General features: G+C 36.7%; 1 protein-coding gene across 4 annotated transcripts in view; it reads right to left on the bottom strand.

Moving 5' to 3' along the window:
* Positions 1-1,877: 1,877 nt before the first annotated feature.
* The window catches only part of CDKL2 (cyclin dependent kinase like 2), a 36,610-nt gene continuing 13,983 nt past the window's right edge, over positions 1,878-24,504 (bottom strand). For 2 of the 4 annotated variants that reach the window (XM_059922837.1, XM_059922836.1), the window contains exons 4-14: positions 23,587-23,765; positions 22,055-22,167; positions 20,727-20,866; positions 18,748-18,836; positions 16,778-16,913; positions 15,470-15,768; positions 14,776-14,869; positions 10,846-10,969; positions 10,510-10,616; positions 5,014-5,100; positions 1,878-4,013 (exon numbers count right to left, since the gene is read on the bottom strand). In XM_059922837.1, the coding sequence (XP_059778820.1) occupies positions 5,035-5,100; positions 10,510-10,616; positions 10,846-10,969; positions 14,776-14,869; positions 15,470-15,768; positions 16,778-16,913; positions 18,748-18,836; positions 20,727-20,866; positions 22,055-22,167; positions 23,587-23,765 (1,347 nt within the window). In that variant the 3' untranslated portion in view covers positions 1,878-4,013; positions 5,014-5,034. The remainder of the gene's footprint in view (positions 4,014-5,013; positions 5,101-10,509; positions 10,617-10,845; positions 10,970-14,775; positions 14,870-15,469; positions 15,769-16,777; positions 16,914-18,747; positions 18,837-20,726; positions 20,867-22,054; positions 22,168-23,586; positions 23,766-24,504) is intronic. The other 2 variants (XM_059922839.1, XM_059922838.1) reach the window with 2 other exon arrangements.

Below are 24,504 nucleotides of genomic sequence, written 5' to 3'. Positions count from 1 at the left end.
TTATTTTTCTCCCTTTAAATGCCATGGCAGGAGCATGGGAAAAGGAGATAAGAACAGGAAGAAGGGCAAAACACAAGAAGGGAAAATGAACTTGATAGGGAGGTAGGGAATAATAGTAGTACAGGCAACAGTGGCCAATTGAGCTATTTGTGCCTTAAATAAACTTTCCCTCTCTGTGGCAGCTCAAAAGCAGGCAAGGAACATTGTCCCACTGAAAGGGAAAATTTTATTTAATCATATCCTCCCACGTCAACCCTGAAAAGTCATTTAATCTATCTTAGATATGTCTCCATTCATTAATTTATTCATTCGATTTCATAAAGCACTTTAGACACTGCTACTCATCATGTGGTTCAGAGACCAGTGTCCAAGTGAAGGAGCTGGCACCAGAAAGTAAATCAACTACATCACCAAGCCCACTATTTAGTCAACATTTTTTCACAGCAAGATTTCCTCCCTGAATGAAACAACGTGTTGATTTACATTGTAGAACGAGGAGCACCTGATCTCATTCTGGACTAGCTACTTTGAGTAGCACTGTCTCAGAGTACCCAGTCACTTACTAAATAGACAGTCTTTGAACTAACCTTAGCTGAGGAGTCCCCGACAGATTTGTGTCAGATAATAAATTTCCCAAATCCTTGTGGTAGAGCTTGTGCAGTTAAAAAATAACATCACATATGACTCAGAAAATCTGGCCTCATGCTTTTTAAAAGAGAAGTGTTTTATCAAACAAAGATAATGAAGCATACAGGCTGTGCAGAATGCTAATGAGCACCTCGTGGAGATGGGTGTCAGTTGCAGACTTGCCAGCAAAGCGTACTCAGCACAGAATTTAATTAGAAATGAAGGGTACTGGTGCCTATAAAAGAGGTAGACTTTATAATGGTACAAAGTGCTGCCAGGCTATACAGCTGAAGGGAATGACCTCTGAAATCCTGAGGATTTAAAAAAAAATGTTTTGGGGCTTCCCTGGTGGCGCAGTGGTTGAGAATCCGCCTGCTAATGCAGGGGACACGGGTTCAAGCCCTGGTCTGGGAAGATCCCACATGCCGAGGAGCAGCTGGGCCCGTGAGCCACAACTACTGAGCCTGCGCGTCTGGAGCCTGTGCTCCGCAACAAGAGAGGCCGCGTTAGTGAGAGGCCCGCACACCGCGATGAAGAGTGGCCCCTGCTTGCCGCAACTAGAGAAAGCCCTCGCACAGAAACGAAGACCCAACACAGCCATAAATAAATAAATAAATAAAATTTTTAAAAAAGCAATGTGAGAACATAATTTTTCATTCACATAGAGGAGTGTTAAGGACCCATTTCTAATTCTAAAACAACACAAAACAATAGAGAAAAATCCATTTAGTCCAATTCTCTAGGACTAGCCTTAAAACCTTACAAGCAGTGATGCTGGTGTTTCTAATTCCTGCCAGTGGTTCGGTTATATAGAGGAGCATTTAGAAAACAAGTGAAGCACATTTTTCCGTCTAGTCTGACTCATAATTTAGTACAGATCCAGCCTTATATTGTAGCACAACTAAAATAAAGGAACCAATAATGAGAGAGTCACATAAGAAAACACATCTTCTGTGTCCCCATTTCTATAGGAAGTCAGCTATTATAAACAAGCAAGGATTCTCAATCAGGAGAACCAGGTTCTAAGCGTAAGTCTGTCACAACTTTTACCAGGTCATCTTTACAAGACATGCTACTTTAGGACCAGGTTGCTTGTATCACTGGCTGTACAAGAAAATTAACTTGCCACCCCTATACACAAAATTTCAAAAAGAGAATTAACAGATTATTTCAAACTTATTTGTTAAAACTGTACAGTGTTGTATACATTATTCATGGTCTCTTAAATAAATTCAAGTAAAAACCATGTATGGAGCTCAGTAAGATATAATATTTATTAATTTTAAAACATACATACACACAGCAAGCCCACTTCCCCCCACCAGTACATACACATATTTTCTATTAGTAAGTGGCTTAATCATATCCTTGTAGGTGAGACAAAATAAAGTAATCTTAAACTGAAAAAAGGGATTATTTTGGTTCAGTGTCTATGGCCCCAATTTGCAAAATCTTCTTTTTCAAGTTCTGCCAAGGTTCTAACCAGATGTGATCCTCAAGTCTCAGGTTGGACTTATAGTGAAGAACTTTTAGTTCTTTAATTCTGAAGTTCACAAAATGTTTTAACAAACAAAAAATACCAAAAGCAAATGAGAAGGTAATTGATCTTGGACCCTCAGACACTGGGGTGATATTTTCACACTGATCTTTAAATAAAAATAACATTGAAATAAGCTAGAGAAACACTTGGCTTTTAAGTATTATCTGCTTTCCATGCTAGAGTCTGTTGACAATATTTTTCAGAGTAAAAACAAAATAACAATACTTTCATGTGAAGCCTACAAATACTTATACACTAGTTTCGTTCAGCATGTTAGCCACACCAATCTAGTCAAACACCTGGTCAGAGTGTAAAGATAGAGCTTCAAAACCAAGACCAAATTTCAGTTGAACCACCTATAGACTCTACATTGGAGCCCCTTATTTTGCCTCCTCTGGAATGTCCTACTCTTTTGAAAGCCCAAGTGTCTAAGGTCAGAATTTCAATATTAAGCTCCTTAGAGTAATAGAGAAAAGTGCTAGTTAAATGTTTGGGCTAAGTTCTAGCCAATGCCTTTTAGAAAAAACAACATATTGCTCATTGGTTAAGGCAAAAAAAAAAAGTCCACACAAGTTCTGGTCCCCTTAACAACCATCCTCTAAGATAATGAATGCAGAGCACGACTTACAACCCAGAAACCAAAACCTGCAGTCCAATTGGTTTCACTCTCCCATCTAAAAGTTGTGGACCAGTGCATTAGAAAAGACGCGTGGGCTGTAGGTAAATGATTTTGCACCTTGTGAAAAGCTTTGGGGAAGGCCTTGGAGGATCCAAGGAGACAGGAACGTCTCTAGGCTCTGTCTGATATCACCTTCAAACTATCAGTGGGACAAGAGTGAAGTCCTAACAGTGGATATTCCCTCCCCAAAACTTCTCCAGCTGGGGAGTTCCATAGAAACTGGCCCAGAAAAGAGTAATCAGCCCTAGTCAATTGGTAACCCAGCTTCCATCCCCAAATTTTGTATGTCTACCTCTTTTTTTTTAATGAGAAGCACAGTACGCAGCTCCAAGGTAAACGTACAAAATTCTCCTTCACCACTCTTGTTCCAATCACGTTCCTACACACAAGAACATTAGCACCAGAATCTTATAAAACAGAGGACTATCCAACGCCAGAGTCATACTAGGTCATTAGAAATAAAAGGTTTCTTTGCGACATTTGCTTTAGTGTGGTTCTTAGAAGATCAGCAGAGAGGCCAGATTCCCACAACAACACTGATCAAACATCAACAATAATCACCGAAACCAAAGATATACATCTATCCATAGAGAGCAGTTACATTTCTCCTTAAAGCCTAGAAACAAGCAAGATTTTTAAATGTGTTTTATAGTTAAGTTAGGGTAGAGGAAACATTTTCTCCTACTGATCCTAGGTTTTTTTCATTTTCTTCAACTGATCCTAGTTTTTATCACCTACCACCACCAAACCACTCCCAAATAAATGTACACATTTATACAAATAACACACAAGATTCGATGCATAAATAACATGACCTTTTAAATGCTTCTCTCTTTCTCCCTTTTTTTTTTCACTCACTTTAAATACACGATCTACTAATATTAAATACACATTCATGTAACAAGAACCCTGTCACTATTCTTTCATTGGATACATCTTGAAATAGCATCAGTGGACTTGAAAAGTGATGGGATAACAGTTGGGAAGGGACAGTTGTTCAATCTTCCTTTGAAACACATGGATGTCTTTGTCTTTTCTTCTGCTGCAAGGCCTTTCTCAGAAAATGTAGGCAGTTCAGAAGTCAAGGCTCAAAACCACAAATCTCTGCTTCTAGGATATCAGCACTTTTGTTGCACAAGGATGTCATCTCAAGTGCCAGGGCAGCATCTAAAAGCAAACGGGGATATATGCCACCAAATAGTTTACATATATTCTTTCTAGAAATTGATTTCTACCTCACTTGCTTTCTCATATTGTATATATTGACAGTATTGGTAGGTATTACATGGTCTAAGAAAACCTTAGATCATATGTATCAAAAACAAGATTTTAAAGACAGTCTTCAGGATAATTATCCACCAAAACTATCACGTGTAGCACAACATCTCCTTTTGTGTAAATAATGACTAATTTTGACAAAATAGATACAAGTTTTATAGAGCTTGCAGTTTATACAGTACGTATAGCAAAACATTGCAATGACTTCTACTAGGCCCTTGGAAGGGACCTGTAAAAATGAGAAACTAAAACTTAAGATTTGTGCACATCACAGTAAATTCACATTTGATGTCACAGACATTCAAAATGCTTTGTGGAGGTTAACAGGTTAATTCCAGCAACACAGTTATAAGAATGCAGGATTTTATTTTTGAATGACTTGTGTGAACTCACATAGCAAATTATCACCCCAAAAGGTCTGATTTTTTTCTCTTTTTTTTTTTGGTTTTAGTTTTTTAGTACTAAAAAGTTATACTTAAAAGGAAGGCAATCACTTGGTATGGTGCTGATCCCTCTTTATTAGGAAAAAGATTACCAAGCAATCATTTACTCTTTCTTGCTTTACAAACCCAAAGGGCAAATGACTGATACGGGAGATAAGTATATATCCTTCTGGAGCACTTGTCACCCTAAGTTCACATTACTGTATCCAATAAAATACAGGAGATTAGTTTAAAAGCAAGAGATGCAAGCACGATGAAAAGGGATTTCATCCCAGAGACAAAAGCTACTCCTGTTTTTTTAAGTAGTACAACTCTTTGTCTATCAAGAGTTCTCATAGAGTCAATCATTGGAGAATGTTTCAGCTGTAGAATTTGTTGCTTCAGCAAGCTACAAAATATTTCCCATGAAAGGTCACACAGCTTCAAGGGTAAGAAATCAGACCTACCCAGCTCAGAACCAAAATGAGTCAGTGCTGGTGTTCCACTTGAGGCAAATTGGCCTCTGAATCATCTGACAGGGGAGATCCTGATACCTACAAGTTAATAATTGAGCATTATAGAGTCTCAGTAATTGTAAAAGTCCTACTTCCTCAAAATCCCAATTCTTCTTGTTCAAATACCAGATGGATTAGAACTTGAGAACTATTCATAGCTCAAGTTGCTTACACAGAAGAAGATGAAGTAAGGGCTTCATCTTATTCTCTGACCTCTTTGTTGATACATATGTTAAAAGATACTTCTGATGTGCCAGGGCAATGTAAACCCACTACAACCCATGTCTACCTATCACCAAAATAAATGAATAAACAAAACAAAACCCTTTAGAAAAAATAGAAAAACAACTGAGGATTAAGGACAAAAGGCAAAACTTGGAGATGTATCCCTTCACAAGGGGGTAGGTTTCCAATTTTGTTTGTTTTTCACTTCTGTGACTTTGCCCAAAGGGCAAGCCCTAGTCTCAGAGTCATAAAGAAGTGCAAGAAGCTAAAAGTCTGAAAGGAATCCCATCTTTATAGTCAGAGAAACCAGAAAAAGGGGTCCCTGCAGGGCAAATAGTATGGGGGGGGGGGACTCCGGAGGGAAGAGAACTAGAGAAGGGGACCCTCTAATTCTATGTATAAACCCACAGAAGTCTCAGTCCAGTTCCTGAGGTATGCATGCATGGGATAGCTCCAAACAGCATAGCAATTCTCTAAATTCAATTTAGAGAAGTGAATGAGATTTGAATCACTTGTACAAGCCTCCAATTAAGCCCTGAACTACACAAGTGTAGGACAGATGCAAACTAGGATGACAAAGACTTAGAGAACTGAGATTTAAACCACCTTTCACAGAAGGTAAGGCAGAATTTACAGTGTAAACAAAACTTGGGTGACTGCTTACTAAATAAAAATTTCAACATTCTCCTGAAGATTATAACAAGACCCAGAGACTATACAATACAACGTTTACAATATCCGAGATGCAATTCAAAATTACGGGACATAAAAAGATCCTGGAAAGTGTGATTCATTCTCAAGGGAAAAGGCAGTCAAAAGGCAATAATAATAAAGGCAATCCTGAGGTGGCCCAGATGCTGGAAATTTATACATACTTGAAATGAATGAAGGGACAGGAATTCTTAGTAGAGAAATAGAATTTCTAAAAAGGAACTAAGTGGATATTTTAGAACAAACACACATACACAAAAAAATACATTACCTGAAATTTTAAAATTAATAGCAGAATGGAAATGACAAAGTAGTCAAAGAACTTGAGGACAGATAATAGAAATTACTCAGTCTGAAAAATAGAGAGAAAAAAGATTGAAGAAAGTGAACAGTCTCAGGAACCTGTGAGAAAATACCTACCAAAAGGTCTAACATATATGTCATTCATTAGAACTTCAGAAGTTAGAAGAGAAAGAAATTAGGCAGGAAAAAAATGTTTGAAGAAATAGTGACCAAAAACTTCCCAAATTTGGTAATAGAGATAAATTTACAGATTCAAGAAGCTTAGCAAACTCCAAAAGGATCCACTCAGAGAAAACTATGCCTAGACATATCATATTCAAACTAATGAACACAAAAGGTAAAGATTAGATCTTGAAAGCAGCTAGAGAAAAATGAAACATTACTTACAGGGTAACAATTCAAATACCTGAGAATTTCCCACCAGGAACTGTAGAGATCAGAAGACAGAGAAATAATACCTTTATAGTCCTGAGAGAAAAAGAAATTTTTTAAACCTACCAACTCAAATTCTATATCCAGTGAAAATATATTTCAGGAAAGAAGGCAAAATAATGTCATTCCCAAATGAAAGAAAGCTAAAAGAGTTTGTCACCATCAGACCTGCTCTGCAAGAAACACTAAAGGAGGTCCTTCAGACTGAAGGAAAATAATACCAGAAAATAAAGCTGTAATCTTTAAGAACGAAGAACAACAGAAACAGTAAGTAGCTAGGTAAACATAGAAAACTACTTTCTTCTCATAAAATACTTATGACTATTGAAAGCAAAAAGTATAACATAGTATAGTGAGGTTTTCAATGTATGTGAACAAAATACAAATGCAAACTGTAACATAAAGTTCAGGTGGGAGGAACGGAAATACATTTGCAAGGTTTCTACATTTTATAAGTGGTACAATATTTACTCTAAGTAGACTATGAAAGATTAGTTATGTATACTGTAATCCCTAGAGAAGTCACTAAAACATAATGCAAAGAGGTATCTCCAAAAAGCCAATACTAAAAATATTCAAATACAAAAGAAGCCTGGAAAGGGAAAACAGAGGAACAAAAAACAACTAATAAAAAGATAGAGCTAGATCCAAACATATCAATAATCACATTAATGTTAATGGCCTAAATATTTAGCGGTAAGCAGGATTCTAAAGATATTCCACTAAGATTCCTGTCCCTGGCTAGTCAATCAAACTAATTTAGCTGTTGCTGTGAAGGGACTTTGCACACACAATTAATGCTACTAATCAGCTGACCCTAAGATACGGAGATTATCCTGGTGGGCCCAAGAAATCACATGTGCCCTTAAAATGGGAAGAATGTCAGAAAGATGAGGCAGAAGGGGACGTAAGAGAGAGTCAAGGAGTAAGAAAGGTTCAACCACTGTTGCTGGCTTTGAGGATCATGGAATTAGGCCAGGAGCCAAGGAATGTGAGTGGCCTCAAGAAGCTGAGAATGAGAACAACTCCCAGGCGCCAGCCAGCAGGGAAAGAGGGAGCTCAGTCCCACAACCACATGGAACTAGATGCTGACAACAACTTGAATGAGCCTGGAAACGGATACCCGCCCCCCACCCCCACCCCCGAGCCTCCAGAAGGAAATGCAGCCCTGCTGACATCTTGGTTTCAGCCCACGAGGCTCTTAAGGAGAGCAGCTGTGCCTGGACTTCTGACCTATGGAACCTATAATAAATGGAGATTGTTTTAAGTTGGTAGTAATTTGTTAGCAGAAATAGAAAACAAACAGACATTCCAATTAAAAGAATCAGAATTGAGAGAATAGCTACCAAGGGAAGACCCTAATTTATATGCTGTTGGCAAAAGAAAACACTTTAAATATAAACCCAGATAGGTTGAAAGTAAATGAAAGTAGAAAGATATACTATGGAAACAAATAAGTGGAAGTAGGTTGGAGTTACTACTTTAATCTCAGAGAAAATAGACTTCAAGGCACAGAGCACCATGAGAGAAAGAGACATTTCATAATGATAAAAGGGACAATGTATCAGGAAGACAAAGCAAGTATAAATGTGTATGTATCTAATAAGACAGATTTAAAATACACGAAGCAAAAATAGACAGATGTAAGAGAAAAAGAGACAATTCCACAATCATAGTAAAAGATTTTGACGGCACTCTTTCAGGAACTGATGGAACTAAACAAAAAAATCATCAAGGATATAGAATGTCTAAACAACACTATCAACCTTAATTGGATTTCACATTTATAGAATACTATACCCAACAAGTAAAGAATATACATTATTTTCAAGAGAACAAGGTTCATTCACCAAGATAGACCATGTGCTGGGCCATAAAACACATCTCAGTGAATCTAAAAAAATCAAAATCATACAGAGTATATTCTCTGACCATATGGAACTAAATTACAAATTAATAATAAAATATCTAAGGAACACCCAAATATCTAACTATTAAACAACACATTTCTAAATAATTACTGGATTAAAGAAGAAATTACAAGGAAAAATGTTTTAATGTTTGAATGGAATGATAATGAAAATACAACATACCGAAATCTGTGGGATGAAGAAAACAGTGCTTAGAGGAAAACATCTGAAGCTATGTCTGTAAGTACATAAGACGTGTAAGCATGTAGGAGGTGAGGGAGTGGAGACAGATTCCATGGATTAAGTAATATTTTACTTACAAAATCTATCTTACAGATTGTTCCAGAGGTACATAATAGAGTTTTATAAATGTGAAAATGTTTGTGTTAGGTACAGAAACAAAATGTAGTTCAGTGCATAGATGAATACCATAAAGTAAGACTGCAAGGCAGGTCACAGCCTCTGCCAGTGGGCCTTTTGCTTTCAGTCTCCTGTTCTCTTTCCACTCAGATTTTCCACACATAAGCTCGTGTTACGTTGGTGTTAATTTGTGTTTTTCACTACACCTACTTTCTTCTTTATTTTAAATGCAAATGGAAATTTAACAAATAAACTGAGAGTAAAAGCGCAGAACCAGTTTATAAATATAAAAGGATTAGTTCCGAACAAGAAATAAAAATATTGAAGAAGTGGGAAGGCAGCCAAAGCCTTTCTTCCATTGCATGAAACTAGATTGAGCTATGTCAACCCTGAAAAGCGATTTGAATAATAGTGTGCTCACAGAGAGCAAGTGGAAAATTCTGCAGCTTTAAAATCCATATTTAACTTGAGAAGTATACAGGAATTTCCTGAGACTCTGTAGTCCCTAAATGTAAAATCTGTGGCAGTGATTCATCTTCACACAACAGGAATTTGTTTAGCTTTGATGATGTTGACCCCGAAATTGCTGGCAAGAGATAAGGCAAAAGCAGCAGCAGTCTGTAAATGTTGTTTTCAGAATCACTGGGTAACTGCCTCTGCAATTTGTTATCCTCAACAATATCATTCCCCTTGTTTGCAGAGCTCTACAAAATAATTTAAAGAGTAACAGTAGGAAAAAGCATCGGCATAGAGAAGGAGGCTACACACAGGGGCTGTCTATGAAATGGAAATACTTAAACCATGAGAATGGAGAATTCCAAAACAAAAGTTGCCTAGCATCAAGCAAAGGTGAAAATCTGTTTGAAGAAGGAAAGGGAAAGTTCAATGATTCATATCCCAAGTTTGTAGTTAGTTATGGATGGCTCAGGAGATTAAAAAGTTTGCCAGTTTTCTTAGTGATATGACTGTTGTTGACATAAAAATAGCAGAAACATAAATATTCTGAAGAGATAAGAGGAATTATAGCAAAAGACTATATGGAATAGAAAATCTTCAGCATGGATGGAATGGATTGCCCCCGGGGAAAAGTGTCAAATGGAGAATACATTTTAAGAGAATAAAAACTATTCCAGAGTTTCACTCTCTGAAAGGTAATAACTTTGGTATTAATGCAGTGAAATATCATAAACTACCATAAAGCCTATAGTTATATTAAAGCAATAGCTGGGCTACACACACACACACACACACACACACACACACACTCACACAATTTTTTAATCTATAAAAAATTGATCACTGTAAGCTGGGAATTGTTTATGTAAATATATATGTAATAAGGGTACTTAATGCAATGAACCATAAAACAAAATTTAACAAGCAAAATTTTATAGATCCCCCTAATAAACCTGCCCAATTCTTAAGAGCAAACTCTCCATAGGACACTTTAAAAGGAAATATGAGAGAGACCCAAGTTCCATGCGTCCTACAGAGAGTATTTCTATACCTGATGTAATGCAGTATTGAAGGTGTGCAAGTCAATAGCGACCAGAGAAGGAATTCGAGATTCTGAAAGATTTTTGTTCTCCTTCTTTATTAGCCTGGAATTTCGAGCTAGATAAAAATAACCATAAACACAGTGAGAAAATCAGATGTTTTTGTTAGTTCTTCACATTCAGTATCTGTCCCTTGGTATGTACTTATTGTACATAAGTCTGTACATTTTCACATACTTAAATATGTAAAGTTACTATACATTTTTAATATTCTATTAGTTTATTTAACATACATTTTAAATAATGTAAACAAAAGGGCTGAAAAAGTAAAAACGTTACAAACATACCGATGCCTTCCAAGGCTTTTAGTTCAGGCAGATGATTATAGTTTAGTTCAGGCAAACGGACATCTCTCTTTGAGTATTCCCTTCTTTTCTTATTTGCCTGAAGTAGACTCTTTTCACTAGCAACCTAATATCATCAGAACGGTTAACACAAATGAATTAGCTTCCAGGTAAGCTTGCCCCCTTTCATAACTACTATGTTCATATCCTAAAATCTATAGAATTGAAAAGCTGGAATAATACAAAATTTGAAGAACACTAATAACATACAAAACAATTTCATCCAGTTATTTCAAACCTCTTCCTCTTTAAATCTATTAAAATTGCTAACAAGCAGATTGGTTGGTTGCTATGAGTTTCTCCTACTCCCTCCACCAACCTTCAGTGTAAGTCCTGGCAAGCAGTACAAGGTTAAAAGATGGGCATCAGTGTCCTGGTCTTTCAGGCCAGCAAGGTCAGGTCTTATGACACTTGCTGGGCCCTTCAGCATAGTTGCTGTTGCCACGTGAATTTTGAATAGTTCATCTTGTCATGTATATCACATCTCCTAGCACATTTTTCGCTTTCCCAGTAATAGTCCTGTTACTCATTTTTTTACATCTGTCCTTGTCTTGCTCCTTACTGTCAGCAAATATTATTTTCCTAGAAATACAGTTTATTAAGTATAAAATTATAACTTCAATTATATTCCTAATCTTTCTAAGCACTATTACTTCATATTTGATAAAGTCTGGAAAAATAATAAAGAGAAGAACAGCACAGTAGCACTTCAACTCTGCACCTTTATGAATTTGACATTTTCCCGATCTGTTTCATTTGAGAATCACAGAAACTCTACATTCTTTTCCACATTTTCAAAACAGATGATACACAGAGAGATTATATGATTTACTAAAAGGAAAGAAACCACATATAGATAATGAAATCCTATGTATGTCCATGTATATCCACATATATGTATGTATACTGAAATATACACACAAAGAGTATAATGACAGTGTTAAGCCACTGAGATTCCAGATACCTCGAGTTTAATATTCTGTGAATTATACTACTCTGCCTCCCAGAAAGTCTTCAAAAGTCCTGTAGTGAGCTTTTGAGTGTCTTTCTTTTGGCTGTTTCTATTTGCTCCTTTTTTTTTTTTTTTTTAATAAATTTATTTATTTATTTATTTTTGGCTGCATTGGGTCTTCGTTGCTGCACCCGGGCTTTCTTTAGTTGCAGAGAGCGGGGGCTACTCTTCATTGCAGTGCGTGGGCTTCCCATTGCGGTGGCTTCTCTTGTTGCGGAGCACGGGCTCTAGGCACGTGGGCTTCAGCAGTTGTGGCACATGGGCTCAGTAGTTGTGGCTCACGGGCTGTAGAGCACAGGCTCAGTAGTGTGGCACACGTGCTTAGTTACTCCGCGGCATGTGGGATCTTCCCGGACCAGGGTTCGAACCCGTGTCCCCTGCATTGGCAGGCGGATTCTCAACCACTGTGCCACCAGGGAAGCCCCCTCTATTTGCTCTTTTAATAGAATGAGTGCTAAGTTTCAAGGTTCAAATCAGCTGTAAAATAAGATAATTAGTTTAAAAAAACTATCTGTAAGTATAAAACAATAAAATAAAATAATGAGTCCAAACTACTAGATTTATATACTCAAAAAGTAACACATGGACTTCCCTGGTGGTGCAGTTGTTAAGAATCTGGCTGCCAATGCAGGGGACACGGGTTCGAGCCCTGGTCCGGGAAGATCCCACATGCTGCAGAGCAACAAAGCCTGTGCGCCACAGCTACTGATCCTGCGCTCTAGAGCCCGCAAGCCACAACTACTGAGTCCGTGCTCCACAACTACTGAAGCCCGCGCGCCTAGAGCCCGTGCTCTGCAACAAGAGAAGCCACCGCGATGAGAAGCCCACGCACAGCAATGAAGACCCAACGAGGCTAAAAAAAATAAATAAATAAATTTACCAAAAAGAAAAAAAAAAAAGTGACACATAAAATACATAAGAGATGATTATAATAATACATGTATTCACATCTCAGAATCAGGGCATAAAGCATGGGAGAAGGCTATTGATGTTCAACCTAGAAGTTGAAGAACGTTTAGCCTTAGTTCTTCCTCTGTTAATTTTCATTAAGAAAAGACTCCAGTGGGTCTTCTCCCCACTAATCTTTACCTCCTTTCTTGATTGCCTATTCCAAAGAAGGAAAAACAGAAATGAGATCTAAAATGATCAGCCAGCATTGATTATGCAATGCCTGAAAGAAGGCTAATATCAACTCCAGCAAAATGGTATTGAGCCAGCTACTTTAAAAAGCCTTGCCGATCAAAATAATCTTCCAAAGCAGACCAGGAATGTAAAACACAAAAATATCCACAAATAAATGAGTAGGGTATATCAAAAAGGAAAGTATTATGGGTACAGAAATTATAGGCTAAGAATAGTTAAAAGAAAAACAATTGCAATCATGAGAGATGAAAAGAAGGCTATATTTTTCAGCTCTGAGGATAATGGGAGAGGTAGAGAAGGGAAACTTGTGAGAAAAATACTCTTTTGGGAATACATCCATACCTCCCCTTCCCTGGCAGAGAAATCTATTCACCACATTTCTTAAGCAGCTTCAATGCGTTAGACACTGTTCTAGGTGTGGGGCAGAGCAGTGAGGAAAACAAACCAAGCACAAATCCTTCCTTGGAAGTTTACATTCGGGGTGGTGGGCAGGGGGAGGGAGAGACAGACAATATATAAATAAGAGAATAGAGGATGCCGGGTAAGGCAACGGAAAAAAAAAAATTAAGCAAGGGGAGGGGAGAGAATAATAGGAGACAAAATGAGTTAAAATATTTGGGAAGACCTCACAATAAGGTTTCATGTAAGCCAAGGAGGAGAAAAAGCAAATTCTTTGGATTATCTGGGGAAAGAATGTTCTAAAACAGAGGAAATAGCAAGTACAAAAACCCATATGTGGGAGCATGTCTTGCCATGTTCCAGGAAGAACAAGGAAATCAATGTGGTTGGAATGGAGTGATCAAAACTGAGAGTAGCCAGGGGTGGGATAGAGGGATGAGGGAGTGAGTCACTCAGGGACTAATACGCCCTAAAAGCACTTTGGTCTTTACTCAGAGATGAGAAGCCAATGGAGGGTTTTGAGTGGAAGAACGACGAAGATTCAACTTAACTTTAAAAAGAAGTATTCTGGCAGCTGTGTTCAGCATAATAATGCTCCTCTGAACCTTCAGAAGACCTCTGAATCTTGACATGCTTCTACTACTGCAATCTGACACTGTTTTAATTTGTTGATTCTCTACTAAACCATGAGATTCCTGAAGAGAAAGACTGACTTATTCTTCTTCAGTGACTTAAACATAATAGATAATCAATATTTATTAAATGAATAAATAGAATATTTCCACCAGAAAACTGGTGTGGGTGAGACAAGACAACTTATCTTCTCATCTACTCTAAAAAAGAACTGATCACCAAGCATTAGGTTAAGAAACTTTACCATTACTGAAAAAATTAAAACAGATGTCATTTTAATAATAACATCGTTTTTTTATTGAAGTATAGTTGATTTACAATGTTGGGTTAATTTCTGCTGTACAGCAAAGTGATTCAGTTATACATATATATGTATCTTTTTTATATTCTTTTCCATTATCTCAGGATATTGAATATAGTTCCCTGTGCTACACAGTAGGATCTTGTTGTTTATCCATTCTATATAATAATAACATCTTATATTTAAATTTCCAGACTTCTGAAACTTAAACTTGTCTTTCACATTTATGATTTTGACACGCTGGGATGATATATCCATAATTAAGTTTCCACTTTATGATACGTCTCCCAATAAAACTCTCAGTTCTTCACTATTATATTCACTATTAATGAAAGTCTAGAAATGACTAATGTTTGCTCTTCTGCCTCTGAAATAGTTCACTTACCGATGTGGTCACATTAATATTATAAACTCCTGATGGAGAATGTTTATTTGGTTTAACAAATGGAATACAATACTTCTTGGTTTTCTCATCCACTCTGTAACAAAAGCAATAAAAAAATTTGCGTTAGACCCAGCAGTAATTATTTTTTTCAAGCACAAAATCAAAAGACCCAATACCAAGTGACATGCAGTTTAATCAGAATTTAATGCCTATTCTTAAATATACGATGCTCATAGATCTGGTGAAACATTCTGTCCTTTACCACTACCCTCATGCCTCCCACCCAGCCTTCAATGCCAATAAATTACCTTCCTTTCCGCGAAATTCCCAACAGGAGCTTCTTCGTACAATTAAATGCCCACAGCCATGCCATGTGGCAGCAGATGCTCAAAACCAATTATCTCTTTTATAATGACAAACCCCTTTTGTGTTATTAGACTAAATAGCTATAGATTGTCTTCACCTTAAACAATACACCCCTATTTTCTTAGGACTCAGGTAAATTTTTTGATCAAATGCTAATAATTTTTATCACATTGGCCAAGAAGTCTTTTGAAACAGTAACCTGACAAGAATGAAAAGGATTCAGAAACCTGAGAGTAATAATACATGTGGCTGAGTTGATAAATATTTGCAATTTGTAAAGATGTCCTTTCCCTAAACAACATTTTGTTCTTATTTTCCTAATTCATACCTGTAACTCTGAACTCTGGAGATAGTTCCCATTCCAGAATTAATAGTGGGAGCCACTGCAGAAAGGTTGTACGTAAGTGGAGGAATTGCCATGCCTGGATTTCTTGTGTGGCCCATGCTGCCATTGCTGCAATCTCGGAGGCTTGTTGAAGGCACTGTTTTGATGTGGCTCATCCCATTGTCATTGAGACAGCTGGCATTTGAAGCTCGACTGACTTTTTCAACTTTTTCTCCATCCATTTTTGATCCTTTTATTTTAAATGCTTTAGAATCCTTAATTTTGGGATCAGCATTTGTATCCTGTTACAAAAATGTTAATAACATTAATGATCTGAGGAGAATGAAAAATCACCTTTTCCTATAAAGTACTTATCAACGAAAGCAGAATTCCAGAGATATCACCTTTTTTAAAAAAATGTTTTGGCTGCGCCGTGCAGCATGTGGGATCTTAGTTCCCTGACCAGAGATCAAACCAGGGCCCCCTGCATTGGAAGTCTTAACCACTGGACTGCCAGGGAAGTCCGAGATATCATCTTCTTGTGCTCCAGTTTTTCTTATTCTACCTATGGAACTATAATTAAACCTGGGATTCTCAGTCAGACATCTATTTCAAATGAAAATGAGACTCACACTAGCTCTGAGATATATATATATATATATATCAGATTTAATGATATATACACATATCACATTTATATTTCAGTGGAAAACAATGGAAGAGGACTCAAGCATGCTCGCTTTTGTTCTCATATATTTAGAGTCAGGGAACACAGAATTGAGGACTCTTTCTTCTTTGGGTTCACTTGAGAAAATGGGAGTGGGTTGGTGGTAGACTTGAATTATCTTACCAAGAATAGATTCTGGAGAAATTACCAAGAAAAGTAAACTTCAAATAAATTGAGTACCCAAATCTCAATTTTTAAATGCTTTACTTTATATAAAATTCTAAAAATTATATTTTTCTCTCCTATCATTTAAGGCAAAAAAATGGTGTGTGCATGTGTTTGTGTCCATGTGTTTGCATGTGGGTGTGCACACGTGTGTCTAAATGCTCTTGGATGAGGGTGATTTCCTGACAAGCCCTATTGCACAGACTGGCATACAGTAGGCACTCAGTACATGATACGCTAAGATTTTTTTTAAACAGGTAATGTCTACAGAAAAGATACATTTTTACAAATAAGCTAAAAGTTAACTTGTTAGCCACTCAGGAAACTTTTAAGATCTTCATTATTCCCTGCCCCCCACCCCCCAATTTAAGGATATATTAAATTTAAAATTTAATACACATTAAAACATGGAAATTTACCTGTACCACAAGTGTTTTTCTCTCTTCACCCAAGGAATCATCTTTTTCCTTTTCCTTCTTTCTGTTTTGGGGTTTTTTAGATAAAGAAATGTTTCTGGCATCTTTCTGTACTTTTAACTGCAGTTCCTGAGAAAACCTACATAAAAATACAATTGTCAATAAAATAAGATTGTATGAGACAGATAAATCAAGAAAAAAAATGGTTTTCAAGATATTTATTTTTTAAAATTTAGTATTAAACTCAACTCTGTTATTCAAAACAAGAAATGAGGTAGTCTGCAGAACTGGGAATCCCTGAGAACATTTCAGGAGGTTCACGAGGTCAAAGCTCTTATCTTATTACGAAGGTGACTTCTTTTTCACCATGTTGACATTTGCACTGATGGTATAAAAAGCAACGGGGGGTAAAATTGCAGGTGCCTTACCAAGAATTGAAGCAGTGGCACCAAACTTTACTAGCAGTTATTGAATCCTTCCTAGCCACACATTCTCAGGTTAAAAGGTGGGGGGCAGTTTTGTTTAAGAATGTCCCTGATGGAGCAGTAAAAAATATATATATTTATTTAATTAAATCTAACCCCCTGAACATATCTTTTTCCACATTCTGTGTGACAAAATAGGAATACGCATAAAGTACCTCTGCTACAAATCAAAGTGCAATGGTTGTCTGAAGAAAAGCACTTGTGTAACTGGTTGAGATACAAGCTAAACTAGCCACTTTTTTCATGGGACAACATTATTACCTGAAAGACTGACAGAAAAAAAAATTATTATTATTATTCAGACTTGGGGTATTCAGTAGATATTTTCTTTTTAAAACATGAACAAAGGAGATTGTTACTTCAAGGAAAACAACTGATAATATTTGCATCAATGATAAAATTCAAATTTTTATGCAAAATTAGAATCCTGTTCAACTTGTCTCCACTACCATGAACTTAGCAGATTCCTAATACTAAAGACTTCTCTGATGAGAGAGAATACGACTTTTTGATATTGTATAATGAAATGTCAACATTTTAAAGCTCTGCATAACTTAGCAAAACAATATTTTCCAAATGACTAATGCATCATGCTACAGAAGCATGCATGGCTAAAAGGTCAATTCAAAGTGCAAGTTAGATAAGTGGATTTTAATGTAATGGGATAAGAAGTTCATTGATATGGTTTCAGATTCCACAATGCAAGCAACGTTAAAGAAACTACCACTGTCAGTTTTGGTATAGAATCAAAGAAGAATACCCACAGTAATCTAAAAGGGCTATTAAAATACTCTTCCATTTTCCAACTACATATTTGTGTGAGGCCAGAGTTTCTCCATTTATTTCAACCAAAACAACATATCACAACTAATCGAATGCAGAAGCAAATATGAGAACCCAGCTATCTTTTATGCAGCTAGATAGTAAATAGATTTGCAAAAATATAAAGCAATGTCATTGCCACTCATCTCACTACTTTCTGTTTTGTCAGCTGCACTGATGCCAGCAGCTGGAACAGCACAGGAGACCATGCCAGCCACTCTGGCACCTACAGGTTTGGCACATCAAGGTCTCCAGCACATCAGCAGCGTCAGCAGTGTCATAGGACTGGGTGTGGTATGAGTTCAGCAGCAACAGGAGATGGCACCTTTGCAAATGCATCAGCACCCAAGATGATGGCATCACACAGCTGGTAGCAACACAGAAATCAGTGACCTGAGTGGTAGATGTCACCGGGGGAGACAGAAAGAAAGCATGAAGGGACTGCTTCGTGAAAACCAAGAGCCCTAATTTACTGAATGCAGGGGACCACTCTTAGGAATGCATTATTGCTAAGGGTGGATGGAGGTAGGGTGGTAAATATTTGAGCTCCTGTAATAGTAGGTGGGTAGAGTAATAAGAGAAATACTGTTTGTTACTGTTATGTACTGTTATGGGGGCCTTACTTTAACTCTAGGTTGATATGACCTAGAAAACACAGTACTGTACCTCTCAGCAAATCCATCCATATGAAAGAAATCATGGTGCAGGAGCTCAGCACAGAAGGGCCTTTTGTCTGGGTCAATATGTAAGCATTTCTGGGAAACCAAGAAATACATACAGTTCATACCAAAGAAAAACTGCCTACGTTTACATTTCTAAATATAGAAAATTCCTTTTCACAGTCAATGAATTTTAAACATCTATAATAAATGATAAAGAATAAAGCACAAATCTAGACAATGACTACCAATGATTGCTAATATCACAAAAAGAAAGAACACCAGACATTCAGTGTCTCTGGACAGAAATATACAAACCTCTTATGAAGTAGTCTTGCCAAAAAATCAACCTGACTCTGATCAAGCTCTAGCTCTGCTGTGAGTTTATACAAAATACAGGACACAAAGGAACATATTAAACTACACTATGTGGAATATTCTAAGGGACAAACAACCTATTTTCTTTAACAGATAAATGGCAAGGTTTAAACAAAAAACAAAGAGATGAAGAAGAGCTTGTAAATTAAGAATCTTAAAAGACATATCAACCGATTGCGAACTCTAGTCTTCATGTGGATCCTAATTCAAACTATAAAAAGAAATTATGAGAAAATTAATGAAATTTTGAGCACTTATTAGACATTTTATGATATTAAAGAATTTTTGTGAGTGTTTAAAATTTAAAGTACTTACAGAATGGAAGGGAAAGAACCTACTCTGTGCTTATTACTGTGCTAGATACTTGACATAGATGATTTTATCTATGTTCTTTCATTTTATTATAGATTTTATTATATCTTGTTCTGATTCATTGGAACCACTCAGCCAGTAAGAATAGAAGGGACTCAATAAGTAGCTTTAAATGAATAAGAAAATTCTACAAATAATTAAGCCATTTATAAGTGAAATAATATAATATCTGGAATTTGCTTCAAAATACTCCCCCCCAAAAAAAGTTGCTGAGTGTGTGGACAGGATAGACGAAATATTTTCCAAATATTGTTAATTGTTGTAGCTAATGACTAGCTCGTGAGGGTTCATTACACCACTGCTTTTTCTACTTTCTTTTCTACGTTTGAAATTTCCTATAATAAAATGTTTTAAAAGTTATATGATTCTACCATAAGGGACGTGAGTTGGACAATATTGTTTTACCTTTATTCCCTTTAAATCTCTTCACAGACAGATCATAAAGCTTGTCTCAATGAAAAATATTTGTATCTGTTAGACTATGTAGAAAAGTAACAATGTATTATTCTAAGAACTTGTTATAATTAGTTATAAGCTTACTAAGCTTTTTTTTAATGAGTTATTCGAAGAAGTAAAAAAGCAAAAAATATCTTGGGTAAATGTTATGTGACCCTGCTCTTTTAGAGATACTTAGTTTATCAACACTTTAGGACAATCTTAACTAATAAGAAATTTTTGAGCTAATAATTCCAAAAGGTCCACTTTTAGAGACAATTTGATCCAGTGAGAATCTCCCTAATATCTTCCTCAATCAAATACAAGGCAAAGGTGATGATCATTTAAAAATTAGCTTCAGTGAATCTAGTGGTTAAGCAAAAGCCCCTTTTTAACAATACACTACAGGCCATGAGCCTATGCCTTAGACTTTAATATTTTCCTGCTTCTCTACCCTTCTTTTTATTTTCTTACCCTATTTTTCTTCCCTTTTCCACTTACGCAAGGCTTGCATTTTAAATGTTAAACATTAAAAACATCTCATTATGAGAATGTTTTCACACTTAAGACTTGCCAGATAATATGAAATGGTTTCTTAAAACAAGCAAAATTTTCAGGTCTGTATCTCTGAAGTCCCTCCATCCTCACGCCCACCAAATAAAACTCTTAATGGACAAAAATTTAAATCATCGGAGGAAACTGTTGTCCTGAAAGATCAACTGGACAAGCAAAAAAGAAGAAAAAATCAAATCTCCATAATGTAAATTCCCTGTCAGAAAGCGCAAAGAAAAGGTAGATTACCTTTGCTAAATCTATCACAACTTCAGGGAGCCTGGGATAGCGTCTTTCAAGAGGAACCGTTTCTTTGATTTCGGGCAACCTTACTCCAGCAAACACAGGGTTTTTATAAAACAGCTCCTGATGTCTTGGAATGAGATTACCTGGCAGTGAGAATGGCACACATCTCTGTCATTACGCATCATGGGACAGGTGGTGTGGAGTAGAGATGAGGGTAACACAGCTGGTAGAGCGGGGACTCTCTCCGCATGCAAAACCAACGAACACAACAGTGCTCTTATTGTGGTGGCGCCTGGCAGTCTTTAGGTGGCTTTGACATAAGTCAACGCGAAAGAAATTAACATTCTTATCTCAACATACTCATTCAGAAAAGTTCACACGCTACTATACATAGAACTGAAGACGCAAGGGAGCATAGGAAAAGCACAGGTAAAGAACATTGTATAATTTCTTAGATATAAGTACCAGCACTGCATTTCTAACTACAAAGCATAAAGTGCTGACCAAAGATGAAAATATTAATAGTCATATGGTGAGAATCTAATCTAGATAAATAAGTTCCACCCTTTGAGAATTTAATTTTTGCCCAGTGTATCTGTATCTAAGGGCTGATTTGATCACTTTTATCTTTTCTCTCAACTTTAATACCTAACCTAATATAAAATATATATGAAAATTCTGCAATAAGAAACCATTGTATTGTTTACTGAACTTCTAACTTGGAAACTAAAATCTAAGAGTTAAATAACCCTCAAGTAATTACCCATTATTTCCATTTTACAAACTCCATCACCCAACAGAAAGTTGATATTTCAACAAATGTAAGATGACTTTGATAGTCTAGCTTTGAAATTCTGTCCAAAGCACTAGCAACAAAAGTCAGAACTGCAGCAAGATTAAATTACTTTGGAAGTCCCTGTGTCTCTCAGTTTGAAGATGAGAATGAGGGTAATAGTCATATAACACCAAATGCTTGCTGACCCAAAGATAATATGATCATTTGTATTCTCTCTACATGTGATTTATCGAATGCAAAAGTGCAGAGAGAATGTACAATGTTTGCTCTTTTCTTTAGGGGGGGATTTGGCAGGAGGGCAGGTGAAAGCATGATTAGAACCATATGTCAGATAGACAAAAGCCAGACTGAGAATGACTGAATGAGTGAATATATATAAAGAGAGAGATAGATGAGGTTTTCCTACTTGCTCTCTACAACCATTCAAAACACGTGTCATCTTTAATGTACCAACAGCTTGTAAAATAAATATACACCAACAAAAACACGGGGAAAAAAAATCACTAAAATTTAAAATGCAGGTGTATAATCTTACCCAAACACACCATAATATGATATAGCTGATCGATATCAGAATCTCCAGGAAAAAGGGGTTCCCCCATGAGCATTTCAGTTACCAGACAGCCAATGGCCCACACATCAACAGCCCTGAAAGAAAAGCAATGTGGTGTAAAACCTGGCATCCTAATATGTTTACTATGACTGAATCTGTTCTGCATATTACTATTTGGTATTCTTGGTACTGAAAAAAGTAGTAGTAAGCCTTAAATTACTCCACAAAATACATTTCCCTATAAACTTAAAGTACTAACTTCCAATTTTACATAAATCAAATTTCCAGAAACTTCAATCATGTGACATGAGGGAAAAGACCTCCGAAGAGTCAAAACAGTTGTTAAGTATACTTTATTCTGAAAATAAGCCTTTTGGGTTTCCATTCAGTGGCTATTCATTTTTTGTTCACACATGATTTTGACAAGGTTCATCAGTCTATCCCACTATACGCTGAAAACAGCATACCAGAAGGAGATGGATGTTGCGAACACAAACAACATGGAGAACTGAAAGCTAATAGGGAGAAATAGAGAAACTGTCTTAAAAATCGGTCACAAAAACTTAAAGAATATTCCGGCATCATTACCATAGAGACAACTACCTTGAAATTGCTTAAGGCCATAGTGGAATTATAACGTGGTACAAAAGTGACAGTATGGCGGTAAAATGAGAGCTCAGAGTAATTAAGAAAATATTAAATGACGTGTACTCTGAAAACAGAGAAATTGCAAAAAAATATTTTAGAATGATTTCTATCAAAATCAGTAAAACTTCCAATCCCTTCCTCTTTGAAGAATTCATTTATGAAGACGATTTATGTTTTTAAAACTATTCACACAGTTCCGTTTCTACCCTCACCCTTGCCCACGCTACTTTGCCTCACTGCAAGTGTCAGACTTACCCGGTCAATGCTACCTCTATTTACAAGTGATAAATATACCTCTTTCTAACTTACTATTAAAAACAGACCACTTACCTTGATTTCCCTACCTTTAAAATAATTATACTCACGCCAACTTGTTTCACAAGCATGTTTAAAGGGGAAGCACCAAAAATGTTTACAAATAACTTTATAAAGTTCTCTAAACTGAAAACTTCCATTCAGTGTTAGAGGGATCTTTCATCATACTAAAAACATGTTCATGTGGAACCTAGAAACATGGTACAGATGAACCGGTTTGCAGGGCAGAAGTTGAGACACAGATGTAGAGAACAAACGTATGGACACCAAGGGGGGGAAACCGCGGTGGGGTGGGGATGGTGGTGTGCTGAATTGGGCGATTGGGATTGACAGGTATACACTGATGTGTATAAAATTGATGACTGATTAAAAAAAAAAAAAAGAAATGGGTAATGGAGTTGAATAGACATTTCTCCAAACAAAATGTACAAATGGCCAATAAACACATGAAAACATGTTCAACTTCAAAAAAAAAAAAAAACATGTTCCATTTTATCAAGAAAAGAGAGTTAAATCTGCCCTCCCCACCGCCCACCTTGCTGATGTCTTACTTGCCATACTTGACATCACCAACCAATAGTTCTGGAGCTCTGTACCATCGGGTTGCCACATAATCAGTATAAACCTCCCCAGGAGCTGCCAGTGTCCGTGCAAATCCAAAATCACATAACTTGACAACACCAGACTGGGAGATTAATATATTCTCTGGCTTTATATCTCTGTGTATGATCTAAGACAAAAAGCAGAGTATGACATATATTGGCACATCAAGTTAAGCAAACTAATTACTTTTGAGCACCTGTCATATGCAGGGCACTGTTTTTGTCCCTATAGTAAGTACAAATAAAAGTCTATAAAACTGTTCCTGGCTTTAAAGAACCTGGGACCTAGTTGGCAAAAAAAGAACATTTATGCTTAAAATTTTATTTAAACGATCAAAGATATTGGATGAAATATATATTATTAATTACCAAATCAATTGCTCTGATAAGGACTGCTCTCAAGACTAAGAGAGTAAAGCTGTCATTGAAGACGGGGCTGGTCAGGGAAAATTTTTGTGGAAAAGGGTGGGCTCTAAGACAGGTCTTTAACACTAGTGTGACCTGGATAAATGTAGAAATGAAAGGGCAACCCAAGTGAGGGTAACAAAAAGAGCAAAAGAGTGAAGATGGGAATAGATCAGGAGATGCTGGGGAAATGTTTTTTCTGGAGTAGAGGTTATGTACTAGGTTATGCCTCAACTGCCACCATGGGAGGTCTGAGCTTCTGTGAGGGCCATGGGTACCCATGGAAGTGACATGACCAACAGGGTGTTTAAAGAAGATGTTGGCCATGAACAAGGTAAAGCAGAGAGGGGGACCAGAAGTGGGGAGAACAGCAGTGGGACAACTAGGAGGTGATAAGGGCCTAAACTAGTCTGGGGCTCAAAGGAATGGAAAGGAAGAGGTACAGTGTAGAAATATTTTAAA

The sequence above is a fragment of the Balaenoptera ricei genome, chromosome 5 (genome assembly GCF_028023285.1).
Source record: "Balaenoptera ricei isolate mBalRic1 chromosome 5, mBalRic1.hap2, whole genome shotgun sequence".
Classification (NCBI taxonomy): Eukaryota; Metazoa; Chordata; class Mammalia; order Artiodactyla; family Balaenopteridae; genus Balaenoptera; species Balaenoptera ricei.
Note: the sequence above shows the minus strand (reverse complement) of the source record. Positions and strands in the feature narration are given on the sequence as shown.